At 43.9% G+C, this 17,148-nt stretch overlaps 1 protein-coding gene across 2 annotated transcripts in view; it reads right to left on the bottom strand.

The window, feature by feature from the left end:
• The window catches only part of HASPIN (histone H3 associated protein kinase), an 854,350-nt gene that overhangs the window by 633,560 nt on the left and 203,642 nt on the right, over positions 1-17,148 (bottom strand). For both annotated transcript variants that reach the window (XM_069217741.1, XM_069217740.1), the window contains exon 4: positions 15,244-15,361. In XM_069217741.1, the coding sequence (XP_069073842.1) occupies positions 15,244-15,361 (118 nt within the window). The remainder of the gene's footprint in view (positions 1-15,243; positions 15,362-17,148) is intronic.

Genomic DNA, 17,148 nt, shown 5'->3' with positions numbered 1-17,148 from the left:
CTTTTTAACAAAACAGCAGCACTAAATACATGTTGCACTCAACCCTCTTGGCAGGGTCACTCCCGAACATTTTTGCCTTCAACCCTCCTGTTTTCAAAACCCATTTTTGTTGGACTTTAGGATTCTGTGCACCACTGCTAACTAGTGCTCAAGTGCTTGTGCACTCTCCTCTAAACATTGTAAAATTTTCTAACACCCAGTTTACACATTTAATTTATTACTAGGTCCCTAGTAAGTGGTACTACATGTACTCAAGGCGTGTAAATTAAATGCTACTGGTGGACCTGCAGCACTGGATGTGCCACTCACTTAAGTAACACTTTTAAAACAAGCCTCAGGCCTTCCATAGTAGCTTGTGCACAGTTTCATTTCAACTTTGTAAAATAAAACATACATTTTAATACACATTAGTCATCCCTAGGGTAGGCCTTAAACACCCCATCAGGAAGGTTGCATTGTATTTTTTAAAAAAATGGACATGTACTTTTTATATGTTTAGATGCTTTACATGTTCTGATAATTAAAAATTCCTACATTTGTTTTTCAATAATGTAATGCCTACCTCTCTCACAGGATAACATTGTGTTACCTTATTACAGTGCTACCTTTGCTTGGAAACAGGTAGAAATGTCATGTTTGGCATCTAAAACATTGTAATTTAAAATCCTCTTAAATGGTAAAGTCACATTTTAAGTCTGAATTCTGAAAATACATTTTTTTTTTTAAAGAAAGTTGTGATTTTTCTGACCTAACCATTTGAGGCCTGTGTCATGGGTCAGATTACTAGGTGTAGCTGGCCTTTGTGTATTCCTCCCAGACAATGTCACAAAGGGGGTCAGGATGCTCCATCCTGACCAGATGGGTAAGAGTGGCGCTGTCACTTACCACTGTGCACTCCTCAGTAGGGGCTGCCTCCTGCATTCTCAAAGAACTTCACACTAGCCTTTGCCCCGGTCCCAAGATGTCTGGGATGGCAAAAGGAAAAGAAGAAAATTCTAGAACCAGACGTGGAGGGAAGTCTAGACGTTTCTCCCACTTCAAAGCTGACGCCAGATATACATTTTCGACCCACTCTTCAGATCACTTCGGACCTTTTGAAGACTCAAAAAGAGGATTGCTCTGCAGCCTTGTTACTGAAAGGACTACCCTTGCTACCTAGGAAGGCATTTTTATGGGTCACGGGCGGCTGATGCTTAAAGACGGGGTGGGTTTTTCTAGGGTTCAGGGATGGGTGGAGTTTGGGTGTGGTGAGGTGTTTTAAGTGGTATGGGATGAGTGGGGTTTAGGCATAGAAAGTGGTTTTTAGGGTTCATGTATTCATTGTAATGGCTTGCAAGGTAAAGGCATATGCATGGTAAAGCCTTGCGTTGTAAAGGCAATCGTGGTAACAGTAATGACTGCTTGGTATTGCTTTCTCCTTCGTCATGGTGGAATGAGCAGAAGGCCCTTGAAAGCTCCTTCTTAACTAAAGCATTGCACAGCTTGAAGAGCAGACCAATCCACCTCAATAAGGTCTATTTTTTAACCGCCCTGCTTTCTTTGTACTGTCAAATCCAATAAAAAGTTGGTCATCGCAAGTGCTCCTCAGTCCAATCTGTGTAGAACTAAGGGACCATCTAGGAAGCAACCAGTGAGGTACTGGGTTTTTCAGAACCGGTACTGATCCGGTAACCCAGCGGTGCCAGGGTACACCCAAAGACCTCGGGTACTTTCCTGATTCAGACCACAGAAACTCAGAGTCTTCTAGGTGAAGTCAAAGATCAAATTTATTGGCTGCAACCAAGTAACAAGCGTCCTAGAAGTACAACAGCACAGTTTGTATGTTCTCAGGAGACTGTTCTCCAATGCAAAGTCAGGTTTCCTTATATACAGTTTTTTAAGCTTCAGGCAAACATTCTTGACATTTTGGTTGGTCATTCACATGTTTTCACTACAAAGGAAAAAACAGTGTCATGATGAAACCTCATATTTCATGTCATCCAACCCATAATAAATTACCCGGCAAGGCCTAGTATTTTACATCAGATAAGTGTGGACCCCCAATAAAAACAGGCACCTCCCCCTCGTAAAGTGAGAAGAAGAAAAGAGCAGGTGCAGGTGTGAGCAAGATTAGGCAGGGTGTGTGAGCGATAATAAGGGTTTTATGGCATGGTGTGCCTTGATGCTATCTGATTCGGCCACTGGGAGAGGGACTGACCAAACAGGTTTGGCCTGAGGCAATGGTTCCAGCTTGCCCAGGTCAGAGAAAAGTCAATCAAGGTGTACGTGTCCTTGGAATCAAATCTGACTATTATAAGCCTATGTGAGGGCAACTTTTAAAAATGGCTGCCATGTATAAAATGGGAGCCACGAGTGCAGGACGAAAATGGCGATTTCGAGGTGAAAACGCTGCTGGAATTGAGCGAAAATGCTCATGCTTAGTGTACTAGTCATTATCGGTCTTTTGATACTAAAATCGTACTGCTGTGGCAAAGTAAATTACATGGGTCCAGAATTTTTAGAACCACACCAGTGAAGTCTATGATCCTCTTTAGAGCTATGCGTCAGAGAGGAAAAATACATGAAGTGTTATCGACTAGCCCACATGGATTAGCCACATTTTCAGGAGAAAGGATGTATGAGTACTAAGACAATTTGTAAGACAATAAAATGTTCATTGTGATTGCCCTGATAACATTTATAGCTTACAGACAAGGCACAGGGAAGCAAGTGAAATAAGGAAGACTGTTTTAAGAGTCAACCTCGGGGTACAATTGTGCATGGGTTCACGGCTTGTACAAATAAAAAAGAAATAGAAGAATCAAATTGCACTTTGGCATAATAATAGCTGCAGGTGGAAACACAGGTAAACCCTTTTAAGAACTGCATAACAATAGGTGATTTTCATAAGGAAGGATAAGGCAAAAGTAGAAAGTTCAAATGTCTTATGAGTAAATGTTACCAGTGCCCACAGCAAAGCCTTCCCAGGCCAAAGACCATACAAACAGAATAACATCAAACCCCTTAGTTTGGAATGGGTCAATATTTCAGCCATAAAAAGGTTGCAAGGATCTTTATAACAAACATAATTCCACTGAAGTTTAGTTGACAGCAAGGAGGGTGACTACCCCTTTAGCATGCCCCCTTCTAGAAGAGGTGGCCTTACAGCCTACAACATAATAATTGTCCCACAGTAAATACCTATCAGACCATGTCCCCTAGAGGCAAATCAAATCAGGATTTAAAGAACTGAGACAAAGTAACTTCTCTCTACTATATTTTACCCCTGCAGCATTCAATGAAACAGTTTTTAGGCTGACGCTAGTTGAGGGGTGGAAACGGGAACCTAGACCCCGCGCCTGGTTTAAGGCACTCAGGAGCCAACCCCACCCTTACAGACTATTAATGCTTTTTTTGCTCAGGGGCAGTTGATGCTTCCCACAGAGACACCTGCCTACCATTCCCTACAAGGGAAACTGTCAGGTCCTGAAAATCTACCCTGGTCCTTACAGCTGGGTGACTCCTGTGACAAATAATGGTCCTTACAGCTGGGTGACTCCTGTGACAAATTATCTTAGTTCTTTTCCATTACCATCCCCCACTAGCGCTAGCCCAAATCATACGCAAAAGGGGAACCACATCAATCCAGTGACACTAGAAGAAGAAGAAAAAAAAACAAACATCATGTCGAAGGACCAGTTTAGTCAAGCACTTAAAGCGAAAGGCAATCCTGGACATAAAACCTTCATCGGAATACCAAAGAGAAATAAGGTCAATGACGTGGTTTTGAATTGACCTCAATGGGCCAGACTCTGAGAAGCAGTTTAACAGAGTAAATCTATTCAAAATTAAGTCTGCAACAAAGATTGGAATAAAGTCTACTATATATGAGTCTGCATTGCATCCAGTTGCGGGAAAGCCTTCCACAGATACAGGGCCATTATAGTCTCCCTTCAGGGAATGAAAATATCAGAGCTGTCTGGTTCAATGCAGGAGGTGAACCATTTTGGGGGCGGGAGACAAAGAAAGGCTCACTCTTGGGCTCCCTCCCTGGTTCCCTGGCGACTGCTCCAATAGCCCCAGATGCGATCCCTGTTGCCAAAGAGGAGGGAGAAATCATGCTAGATACTTCCATGCATTTTTGTGTTGAATCTGTCGCCTCAAAGAAATGTACTTTCCTTCTGCCTTTCTTAGTGATCCTTCAAACTGGTCTTTTCAAACCTTTAGATTTTTTCCTCTTGTTTTTCTCTCCCAATATTGGCAGAGGAACAGGCGACTCCGGAGAACAATTCTACTGATTAGACAAGGCTTTAAATATTAGGAATACCTCCTGTCAAGTGCAATTAGACTTTTACTCTTAACCGGGGAGGGGTTAAATATAAATCGTATGAAGTCCACTGGGCTATCAAGCACTGCCCTTTTTATCAATAGTCTCTGGGATTTACCAGCCTGCGTGCTCACCTCCACACAAGAATGCACCATGGGATTCCCCGACTCATTTGATAGCAACAGGGGAACAGCCAGTAACCCCGAGAGGCCTTGATTCAAACTACTGGTTTTGTAATCTTTAGACAATTTCTTCAAGATGAATGTCACAGAACCGAGAATACAGTCAGACCATCCTACAAATTTCTCCAGAAGTTTTAAAATTGAGGAAAGCGGGTTTTGCTAGCTGTTCAGGGAAGTAGAGAACCTGACCTCCCGGTCTGGTAGCTAACTAGGCAAATTACCGCTTACTTCTAGAACTGGGGTCACAGATAGGTGAGAGTACACAGAGTCTTGGATGGACGGGGTACTGCTAAACAAATTGAGACCTGTCGGTGGACGCTTAGGCACAGGATCCCCAGGTGGCGAAGAATAGTCCTTGACCTGATATCCATATCTCCTACAGAGGTCCAAGTCCAAATCGGGCAGGGTGAAGTCTTGAAGCCCAGTGGCTAGAGTCCCTGTAGCCACCACGTCAAAAAAGGTTTCCTGGAGAACTTTGGCAGACTTAACTAATCCTCTTAAGGTTTCTACAGGAGGAGGTGAGCTAACTAGCAGGAGGGGGAGGAGGTAGAAGAGGAATGCGGCAGCGCCCTGAGCGAGTTCTGAATGCTCTGTAAAAGGGCCTCTCCTGGGGGACTATGTCCTCTGCTCTCACCCTCAATCTACTATGGGCAGAGTACGACTCATTTGGACCCCCTTGAAAAGGGTTCTACTTAGCTCCGTGCCAGCTGTCATGCCAAGGGGAATGTCGAGCTTTGTCTCCTCTGGACGTTTTTTTCTTTTTCCCCATAAAGCGAAAATTTGATCCTGGCACTTCACCCGTAAGGCCAGGTTCACCTTATTCCGAAGGGGACTGGATTTAGTTTATCTATATGTCCTTCCTGGTAGCAAGAGCCCTGAGCGTAATTTCTTTAGGGTCATAATTTATGACTCTCCTCCAAACCACCAAAACCAAGTCAAAGCAGAGGGGTGATGAACTCTCTCACCTTATTTAAAAGCAATATCCAATATGGTCTTAGAGGCCAGTCTGCCCAGATTTGAAGGTCTTCCCCTCTCTTCTCCTCTCCGGACAGGTCCAAATTTACTGCTCCCCAAGAAGCGGGGCAAACCACTTCCGACGCACTTCCAGGGCACTCAGCAGCTTTGTGTCCACCAACAGCCAGGGGCGAGTGGAACAGGACAGCAATGCGTGGCAAACTTCACTGGCCTAATGCCAGCTGTTTCTGCTCCTAGCAGGCTGCCTGCAGCCTACTGCATCCCGTTCACCACAGGCACTCCAAGTTCCATGGGCTCCAGGTACAGCTTCTTTCACCTGGAGCTCACACCAGGGACAATTTCCCCATTCTCCTGCTGAAATTCCAGCCCACTCCTTAGTCCAATGATTAGGGCTGGGCGCCGGTAGACGCACACTAAGGTGGCTGACTAGATGATCACCAAAGCCACAAGCCTGCTGACCCCCAGTCTACACCCCTATGCAGCTGCAAAGGGTAGAGGGGGGCAAACAGCTTGATAAGATGGGCCAGGTCAGTCCAAAAGTTAATGCTGTGGCTGCGGGAAGGGGCGACCAGGAGCAGAACTTCGGACAGCCGGGAACGTGGACTGGGAGACTCACCCCTTCTTCTCCCTGCTTCTAGCAGCAGGATGACGAGCCAGGCCTGCAGGACAGCAAGACAGCAGTCAGGCTGGTGACAAACGCTGTCAGGGAGACTCCCTCCTTTGCCCTGGTCAGGCAACGCTCCTCCTCGCTCTGCACTCTGCACTCCCTCCGGCTTCCCAGCGGCCCTGCTCCCTCTTCCCTGCGGCTTCTGCTGCTCTGCATACTATATAATGCTATACTATGGATAGCCCCTGCAATAGCATATCCATATCCTTTTGTAAAAAAGAACCAAACTTATGTCACAACCAATCAAACAGTACCCCTTAGAACCCTCCCAAGAGAGGCTGAGTTCCTCAGATTTTCGAGCACACGTGATAAAAGTATAAACAAGGAAATAAGGTAAGCCTCTCCAGGGAGGAAGGTGGGTCGCATGTGAATCTATGAAAGATGCCAATACTGGACAACAGTAGTTACAGGTAAGTAACTTGTTTTCTTCTCCAGTATTGGATCTTTCATAGATTTACATGCTTGAATCACAATAGCGAGCAGTAATAGTTCACAAACGCAAATCGCATGAATACCCTTAGTGAGTGGTGGGTAATAATAATACACTATAACTTTGTACTATTTATCATATAAAACATGAAGGTAAATTAATTATTAATTTAAGCATGAGTGATATAAGCACATTTAGATAAAACTGCTTGTTCTACTGCCGAGTCCGTGTTGACTGACAACTCCAAACAGAAATGCTGCGTAAAAGTATGTGCGTTTTTCTACGTAGCGGCACGACAGATCATCTTCAAGGAAACACCAGCAAAAAAGGCAGCAGATGAGGATATTGCTCTTGTAGAATGCACTTCAGGGTTCAGTGTGAGTGGCTTACCCGCTTTAGAATGGCAGAGTTGGATGGTTGCTGAAATCCATCTTGTAATAGTCACTTTTGTGACTGCAACACCTAGCTTGCTGGGCTCGTAGGAGACTAGTAACTGATCAGTTTTCCAAATTAGTTTAGTTCTTTGTAAATAAAATTTAAGACATTGTTTGACGTTGAGAGAGTGAAGTGCTTTTTCAGCTGATGAAGATGGAATAGTTAAAAAGGGGCAAAGCACCAGAGGTGCATTAAGATGAAAGTGGGATGGAACCTTAAGAATAAACTTTGGATTTGTTCTAATAAGAACAGTCATCAGAAAATGTAAATAGGGTTCTTTGATAGCAAATGCTTGGATCTTGCTTACTCTTTTTGTAGAGGGGAGCTCTAAAAGTAATGCAACTTTCCATGTAAGATAGTTGAGCTCAGCCTTGAGGACAGGCTCAAAGGGTGATTTTATTAGTTGCAAAAGAATCTCGTCTTGGATAATATGTCTCTGCAATTCTGCAGTATGTTTAACTGCTTGAGCCTGTTGAATTCAGGAGCCAAAAATGCAATTGGAGAGAGGCGGGATGTGGATGGAGGATCTACCCACTCTTAATGGTTAATAGAGCTCTTGTTACAGGTATGCGATATGGGTTGGTTTCTGAGGGTAGAAGCAGTTCGTTGAACCAATGTTGTCGAAGCCAGTGTGGAGCAATAAGGATCAGGCCTAACAGTTCTCTCTTCATCTTCATTAGGACTCTGGAGAGGAGAGGGTATGTGGGAAAAGCGTAAGCAAAGATCCCTGACCATTTTCTCGAAAACACATTTCCCTGTGACCATCTCTGTAGTTCCTGCTGGCAAAGAACCAACATTTCTGCTTCTTTTGCGACGTGAAAAGATCTAAATTTGGAGAGCCCCATCTCTGGAATATGGAGTCGAGAATCAGTTGACTGAGTTCCCATTCATTGCAGGTTTGACTGGTTCTGTTCAGGATGTATGTTAGATTGTTCTTTGCTCCCTGCAGATGCTCCACTTTGATCGATATGCGGTAAAGCAGTACCCATTTGCAAACTCGGAGCCTCTAGGGCGAGAATGTGGGATTTTGTACCTCCCTGCTTGTTTAGATAATGCATGCAGGTGGTGTTGTCTGTTCGAATGAGGACGGAGGATGCCTGTATCCTCGGAAGGAATGACTGCAGTGCTAGTAAAATGGCTCTTAAGAAAAATCATGTGCATCTTTGAAAGAGATGCACTGCATCTGCCCCTTATTTGGAGATCTTGAAGATGGGCTCCCCAAACTTCCAGGGAGTCATGTGTGGTAATAATGAAATCTGAAAGTGGACAGAGGAACTTTACTCCAGCTGAAAGGTTGCTGGCAAATTGCCACCATAGAAGTGTGTTTTTCATGACCAGAGTAATTTTGACTAGTTTGTTGAATGATCCAGTTACTTGGAGCCACTGTTTGTGTAACTTTTCTTGGAATGGTCTCATTCTGAGACGTGCGTGAGGTAGCATGAGAATGTGTAGGAGGCTGGCCTGGTTTGTAGTGGGTACCTGAGGTACTTACACCTTATACCAGGTCCAGTTTTCCCTTATTAGTGAAATGTAGGCAGAGTCTAGCAGCTTAGGATGTCTAGGGGCAGCACAGCAGCCAAGGCTGAACTAGGAGACATGCAAAGCTCTTGAATTACCACTATAGTCACACATACCTATACACAAGTAAAGACAATACTCAGTGTTATCAAAAATAAAGTTACTTTTTTTTTTATAGTGACACAAGGCAATAAATATCATATACTCCTTCTAGAGGTATTATCCACAATATATACACTAGTAACCAAAATCAGGTAAGTAAACAGAATAGTGCAAACAGTGAAAACAAAATAGATTGCAAAGTGCCTAGGGGCAACACAAACCATATACTAAATAGTTGAATGCGAAGGTCGGATTCCCCCTTAGGCAGGTGTAATGTGTAGAGGCATGCTAGGAGTGTAAGAAAACACCAGAGGTAAGTAAAGTACCCCATCCCAGAGCCCAGGAAAGCAGGAGTAAAGTACATCACGTTTCCTCAGAACACATTACAAGTCGTGATGAAGAATCATGCAAGAACCAAGCAAGACTGCAAGCAACCAACAATGGATTCCTGGACCTGAACACCTGTGGAGAGAGGAGACCAAGTCCTGAAGTCAAAGAGTCCAGGAAGAACAGGAGCCCATGCCCACCTGGAAGAAGGTGCAAAAGTGGATTCTACGGTTGGAAGAAAAGTACAGAAATGCACCAAAGAAGATAGCTGCGGCTTCCTGCTTGGTGTAAGAGACGTCCCACGTCAAGTTGTTGGATGCAGGCTGTTTGTGTTGCTGGATTCCGCCAACAAGACTTGGTTCACGCAAGTACACATTTTGCGTCAAAAAGGAGCTGCCCAGACCCAGGAGGGACCTGGGGGTCTCAACTCAGACTGAGGAGACAGAGGGGTCTCTCAGCACTCCAGAGAGCCCTCAGAAGACCAGGCAGCACCCACAGGAGTCCCAGGACACGGGGACAAAGGAGTTGCAAAGTGCGATCGTCGCAGCACTACAAAGGCGGATCCAACGCCGTTGGAGAAAAACTCAGAGCTGTGCGTCACAGGGTGGAGTGCTGGGCACCTGGTCTACGCTGTGCATAAAGAACTTTTGGAAGATGTGCACAGAAGCCCAAGGTGCTGCATAGGACGCGATGCACAGGGGTACTGTCTGGCACGGGGAGGCAAGCTCTTACCGCCACCAAATTTGGACAGCTGGACCTATGGACAGTCTGGGTCACTGCGGTCCAACACCTGTGTTTCGGGGAGCACGTTCGTCGTCAGGAGAGGAGTCCCAGAGTACCGGTTGTCATCGCAGAAGGGTGCCTCCAGAAGCAGGGAAGTGACTACGTCACTCCACAGGAGATTCCTTCGGATCTTCTGGTGCAGGGTAAAGACAGGGAGTCCTCAGAGCTTGCACACCTTGGAAACTGTTGCATTTGTTGGCTGGAGCTGAAGTTGCAGGTCACAGCAGCCTTCCTGGATACTTTGTTGCAGTTACAGCGGTTCCTGGAGCAGTCTGCGGTTGATCCGATGGTCAGAAGCTGAAGCAGAGGATGCAGTAGAGTCCTGGTGGAGTCTTGCAAACCGAATCTGAGGAAACACCCAGAGGAGGGACTCTAAATATCCCTGAGAGGGGGATTGGCTACCTATCAGGAGGGGTCTCTAATGTCATCTCCTGGCACAGGCCACTCGGATGCTCCCAGAGGGTCCGGACACCTTGGAATCCAAGATGGCCAATGCCAGGGACACTCTGGAGGAGCTCTGGGCACCAGGGATACCCCTCCCATGCCTGTAACACTTATTTCCAACGGGAGAGGGTGTAACACCACTCTCCTAAAGGAAATGCATTGTTCTGCCTTCCTGGGATTGAGCTGCTCAGTCCTCAAGAGGGCAGAAACCGGTCTGTGAGGTGGCAGCAGCTGGGGCTGCAGTGGAAACCTCAGAGAGCTGATTTGGTAGTACTGGGGGTCCATGGTGGAGTCCCCAGGGTGCATGGAATTAGCTCCCCAATACCAGAGTTGGATTGGGGGTTCAATTCCACAATCTTAGACACCTCTCATGGCCATATTCGGAGTTACCATTGTGAAGCTACATATATATATTGACATATATGTAGTGCACGCTTATAATGGTGTCCCCGCACTCACGAAGTCCGGGGAATTGGCCCTGGACAACGTGTGGGCACCTTTGCTAGCGCAAGGGGGCCTTCACACACAGTAACTTTGTACCTAGCCTTCAGTAAATGAAGGTTAGACACATAGGTGACACATAAGTTACCCGGTGCAGTGAAAAATGGCTGTGAAATAGTGTGTGCACTATTTCACTCAGGCTGCAGTGGCAGTCCTGAAGAAAGGTTTGTACAAGCTAATTATGGGTGTCGAAAGAAATGCTGCAGCCCATATGGATCTCCTGGAAACCCAATGCCCTGGGTACCTAGGCACCACATACTAGGGACTCATAAGGGGGGTCCAGTGTGCCAATCGGAATTGGAATATGAAGTCACTAAACTATAGTGACAAATTTGGTTCACAGAGAGAGCATAAGCACTGGAGTTCTGATTAGCACAACTCCAGTGACACAGTCAAGCATACGGACAACACATATAGGCCACTAACTATGAGCACTGGGGTCCTGACTACCAGGATACCAGTGAGACAGTAAAAACACACTGACAAACAGGCAGAAATTGGGGGTAACATGCCAAGAAAGATGGTACTTTCCTACAGAATGGCTGAAGACATTATGCCTAGGAATGACTTCAGGAAACAAACAGAAACATACTATTTTATGGATAGATCATGACCTAGTGATATCACGCTCTTCTGTCTTTCTGCAGACAAGAATGTTTTGTTTTGCATAGCGTCTAAAGTTGCCCTAAGAAAGTTTATTCTCCAAGAGGGTGACAGTATCAATTTCTGAAAATTAACTGTTAGTCATAGAGAGTGAAACAGATGGAGGCAAATAGACGTGGTTTCTGATGCTTTGTGAAGAGACAGTGCTTTTACAAGCCAATCATCGACATTTGGGAAAAGCTGTAGTCCCTTGAGCCTCAAATGTGCTGCTACTGGGGCATGGCATTTGGTATACACTCTGGGGGCTGAACGGAGACTGAAAGGTAGGACTTTGAACCGAAAGTGAGTTTCTGCCACAGTAAAGCGTAGAAATATGATGCATTGGGTGGATAGGGAGGTGGAAGTAGGTGTCTTGTAAATCAAGACTAGCCATAAAGTCTGCATGGTTGAGAAGCTGTAGTATCTACTGGAGCGTCACCATACGTAACAGTTTTTTCTGTATGTATTGGTTTAGCTTCCTGAGATCTAGAATGGGACGCCATTCTCACAACTTTTTCTTTATCAGAAAGAAGTCAGAATAAAATCCCTTTCCTCTCTGAGACCAAAGGACTTTCTCTATGGCACCCTTTTGTAGCATTAAGGCTGCTTCCTTCTGAGGTAGTGTATTTGTGCCACAGGTGATGTTTGTGGCGGATGAGGAGGTGGACATCGTAGAAATTCTAAAGTATGGCCATATTTTATTATATCCAAGACCCACTTGTCTGTCGTAATTTGTTTCTATTGGTTGTAGTAACAAGATATGTGCGCTCTTTTGAGTGGTAGGATATGGGAAACTGTAGCAGACTACACCAAGTTGTCACTTGTTCCTAGACATGTCTCTAGGCTGCGCTGTTTGCTTTCGTCTGGGCTGCTGTCTGGAATGTGCAGCTTGCTGTGGTGCACGATAATGCTGATATGTCGAGGAAATGATTGATAATTTTGAGGTTGGTACCTTTGATAGGTTCCAAGAAAGACAGTTTCCGCTACCCCATGCCCCACAAAAGGGCATTTTCCAGTATTGTAGTGTTCCCAAGGACCTAGCTTGGTCAGTATCTGCCTCATCTATTTGCTTGCCAAAAAGCATATCTCCATCGAAAGGCATGTCCAGAATTCTACTTTGTACCTCTGGACGGAATGTGGTTGCCTTAAGTTAACCTTGGCACCTAAGGGTGGCTGCATCAGCTAAGGGGATAGATGAGTCAATGGTTTCAGAAGCTGCTCTTTCTCCCTCTAGCAAGATCTTTTGTGCCTCCTGTTTTTTGTCATCTGGCAGAAAATCTAGATAAGGTGCGATATCTGACCACATTTGGCGATCATATCTTCCCAATATTGCTAAAGCATTGGCTGCCAGCACTGTAGTCTCAGAGATGGTCATAAACCTTTTGCCTATATTGTCAAGTCTTCTCCCCTCTTTATCAGGTGGGGGAAGTGATAGATGAAGAGGGATTCTTAGATCTTCTCTGATCACAGAGTCTGGCTTCAGATGTCCTACAAAACATGCTGGTGCTTTGTCTGTGGCCTTGTATTTCTTGTCTATTTTTGGCAATACTGCGGTGACTGTAGCTGGTGTCTTAATGAATTTTACTCCCTCTTCCCATATATGATCAATTATTGGGATCGCTCTGACAGTTCTTCTTGACTGGTTTTCTTGACTGGTCTTTAAAATCGTAGAGAAAGCAGTCAGACTGCTTGACCGTCATGGGTAGATTAAATCTTGTTGCAGCCCTTTCCGTCAGAGCGTGGAAACCACGTATGTCCTCTGGTGGCGAGTCTGCTGGTTGGACAGGAAGAGGAGAAGACGTGGGAATTATATATTCATACTATTAATTGCTCGAGGGTCTGGCGTCTTAAATTTCACCCTTGTTCGCATCATCATTAGATGAAGACGGATCTTGCATTGGTGGATCAGCTAAGCTTGCAGGTGTAACTCGCCTTGGTGTTGATGGAGGTGGTTGCAATCCCACAGGTGTTGGGAAACGTGTATTGTAGTCAAGTACCATGGCTTGTAAATCTTCAACTAGTGTTGCCGGAAGCTGAACCATGCATTCCGTATATTGCTGGCTTTTGACAGTTGCATGTTGTGAGCGAAACTCTTGGGTAAAATATTGGTCATATTCATCATCATTGCGGTCTTGATATTTTACATTCAGTTGTGATGGACTGTGTGCTGGGCCAAATACTCCTTCATCCTCCAATTCTTCAACAAAAATTACAGGAGGTAACGGTGATACTTGCCCTGGAATCTTGATAAAATTGTCTGGGTGATGGTTGAAGTAGAGGAGTAACCTGCAAGCTTGAGGGTCTTTTTCATTTTATAGTATGGAGACATTGACGAGAAGCGTCCCGTCGACGATGGAAGAGCTTAATGCATTGATGAAGCCGTTTGTGTTGCTGACACCGATGGTTTTGTAGTCAGAGGATGTAGCAGTCATCAACTATGCTGAGTGTTCAATATGTACTCATCGTCGACGGGAAATGCCGGTGGACACCTAGACAGTGGAGGCGTCGGCGACAGTCAGTGCTTTGGCAGTGCTTTGGCAATGAAGGGTTCACAGATTAGGTTTTTTCTGGTGACAGAGTGGAGGTTTTAGACACCACTACCAAATCAAGTTTTTTCTTTGATGGAGATCTAGAAGAAGATTTTCCTTTATGTGAGGAAATTTGTGAGGACTCATGGCGTGTTTTCTTCATATCCTTTTTATGACCCTCAGGAGACTCTAGTTTCCTCTCTCTCTTCTTATGCTTTTCTGAAGAAGTATGAGAGCTAGCAGTGTCCTAATCTTCAGAGATGACATTAGATTTAGTTTTGAGCCTCTGTAACCGACTTAACAACCTATCCTCTCAGTCTTTTAGTGTTTTGGTTTAAAAAGTCCTACACATTTTATAGTATTTTACCTCATGCTGTGGGTACAAGCAATATATGCAATTCTTACAGGGATCCTCCTGGTAAAGCCTCTTCTTACTGCAAGATGAATATGATCTCAAAATTCCGGTCTCAGCAGAGTCTGACAAGGTGAGAATATATCAGCAGATTTGAAGAGATACTGGGCAGAGCTTAGGGAGACCCCCTCTCACACGATGAGCGGTAGGTAAGCTCCCTCTAATAGAGATGAATTTAATCTGTCTCATTTTATCTAAATGTGTTTATATCACTCATGCTTAAATTCATTTACTATCATGTTTTATATGATAAATAGTACAAAGTTATATTGTATTATTATTACCCGCCATCCACTAAGGGTATTCATGCGATATGCATTTGTGAACTATTACTGCTCGCTATTCTGATTCAAGCATTTAAATCTATGAAAAATTCCAATACTGGAGAAGAAAACAAGTTACTTACCTGTAACTACTGTTGTCCAGTATTGGCATCTTTCATAGATTCACATGCAACCCACCCTCCTCCCTGGAAAGGCTTACCTTATTTCCTCATTTATACCTTTATCACTTGTACTCGAAAATCTGAGGAACTCAGCGTCTCTTGGGAGGGCTCTACAGGGTGCTATTGTTTGATTGGTTGTGACATAAGTTTGGTTCTTTTTTAAAAAAGGGCTTGGATAGGCTATTGCAGCGGTTATCCATAGTATAGTATTATATTAGTGTATATTGCACTACTATTGAAATGATACCATGGGAATCCCACTTCGACAACGGGGAAGAATCAAGCATGTGAATCTATGAAAGATCCAATATTGGAGAATGTAAACTTCCCGGATTCACACCTGAAACATCCAGCGATCAGCAGGAATGTGCACCAATAGAACTGAACATTCAGATTGTCCACATACAAGGCATATTCATAGCATTAAAAGTATCCTTCAGACAACAAGGAACTATTTCAATACTCATACAAATAAAAAGTGAAACAACTGAAGATATATATGAATAGCAGCTAACCCCTGAGGCAAAGTCATATTGTTGGGGTTACCTCTGTAAGAAAATTCAGTTTTCTTTCCTCTGGGGTAGGCTGGACACGATCTGCAAGCAAAGCAGGTTTTCGTCGCTTGGTTATGAATTTCTGCTGAGGGTTACCATTGAAAAATGATCTGTAAAAGAAGACAGAACCAAGGTAAAAGCTTATTTTTCATTTAGGCCACCATATGGCACTTCTGTTGTTTCTATGCGCTTTAAGTAACAGATGATTCTATTACCTATTCACTTACTTAATTTACCGATCTAATGGAGGATGGCAGGCTGAGGCTGAGTTACCAGTATTAAAACTCATGACCTAGAGAAACGTCTTTGTTAGAATGGGAGGCGTTTGGCTCATGACCTATCCCTCCAGCTACAACTTTTAAACAAGCACTAGCAGTTCTAAAAGGTCTGGCCTATAAATTAAAGTGCATTTTGTGTCGCTGATGGGTTTAGGCGCTCAGTCACTCACCTTTGAAGAATGGATGCATAAGGGCAATATACTGAGCCATTCTTGCATTCTCCCTCTGACAACCACAATAACACACACAAACTCAATATATGCAAAATAAATGTAAAAGAAAACAAGTAGAAAAAACAAAACATAATGCTGTCTAAGCAAAGCAGGCATATGCTTGCAGTAACAAAACTAAATGGAGCAGCAGGTGCCCATCTTGCAAAGGTATTATAAATATTCTATTGCTCTTCTAAGATCAAGCATGGGCACCGCACTTAAAACCAACACGTTGTGCATCTTGGAATGGTAAAACAAGGATACACTACCGGCAATAGCTCACCACAATGCTCACCGTCTTTACAGAAAGTGGCCACTTAGGATGCGGTGCACTGCAAATTAATTGAGCAGCATGCAAGCAACCCATTAGCACTGGCTGAAGAGCTACAGTATGCTGTTAAGAAACTGTAAAATAAAAGGAGAAGCAAGGAAATTAAAGGGAAACTATAAAGGACAAATAGCCAACCAGCCCTTACACTTTTTTCAGGTGGATGTACAAATGTGATCAGAAAAGGCTTTCATTCACAGGACAAGAAAGCCAATGAGTGAAGCGGGCTGTACAATTATCTCATGTAGTTCGCTATAATGGATGAAAGTTACTGTAAATGACTCTCAGACAGACCCATGGCAAAACAGAGCCGACGCAAAGGCCCTGTATGTGGCTATATATTTCTATATACGGATGGATGCATTACTTTTTGTTTCCACAAGATCTTGGTACACCACCAAGAGGAGATTTTGGTAAGAATTATTACTGTGCAAATCAACTTACCCTAGGGTTTTTCACAGGTGGCAACCAATACCAAACTACTTCTCTGCAAAGGTAATCTGTAATATTTCATGTAACTAAATACCTATCTCTATGCTTTTATGCAGAGGAATAACAATCTGCCCTTAAATGCCTGTTGACCTTAACATGTACTTTTCACAATCAATATGTCAGGTCTACTATGTTTATAATAACTTTTCATTATAAGCAGATGAGACCTACAGCATTGGATTTGTTTTCCCCTAGTGAACCAATCAGGACTTAGGCTGTTTTCAGTGGCTTGTCACCTTACCCAACTGAGGACTCATGTACTGAGCTTAAGTTTTCTCACAAGGCAACCATCAGAAAGTCATGAGTACATACTATATACATTTTCAGTTGGCAAAGCAAAATACTATCTCTCCTAAGACAGCCTAAACAAGGATTCTGACTGCTTATCTTCTATACTAACAGTTTCTCAGAGGAGGTAACAAGCACCAAAGCCATTGCCTAGTAAGGTAATTTGTGAAAAATCAATGTAACAAAATACCTATATGTAGGCTTTAAAACAGAGTAATAACCTATGATTAACCGCTTCTATGCCTTGGACGAGATCATCTTGTCCAAGGCTACAGTTCCCCTGTGCCTTGGACGAGATC

Source organism: Pleurodeles waltl, chromosome 12, assembly GCF_031143425.1.
Source record: "Pleurodeles waltl isolate 20211129_DDA chromosome 12, aPleWal1.hap1.20221129, whole genome shotgun sequence".
Lineage (NCBI taxonomy): Eukaryota > Metazoa > Chordata > Amphibia > Caudata > Salamandridae > Pleurodeles > Pleurodeles waltl.
This window is presented reverse-complemented; position numbering and strand designations above follow the sequence as displayed.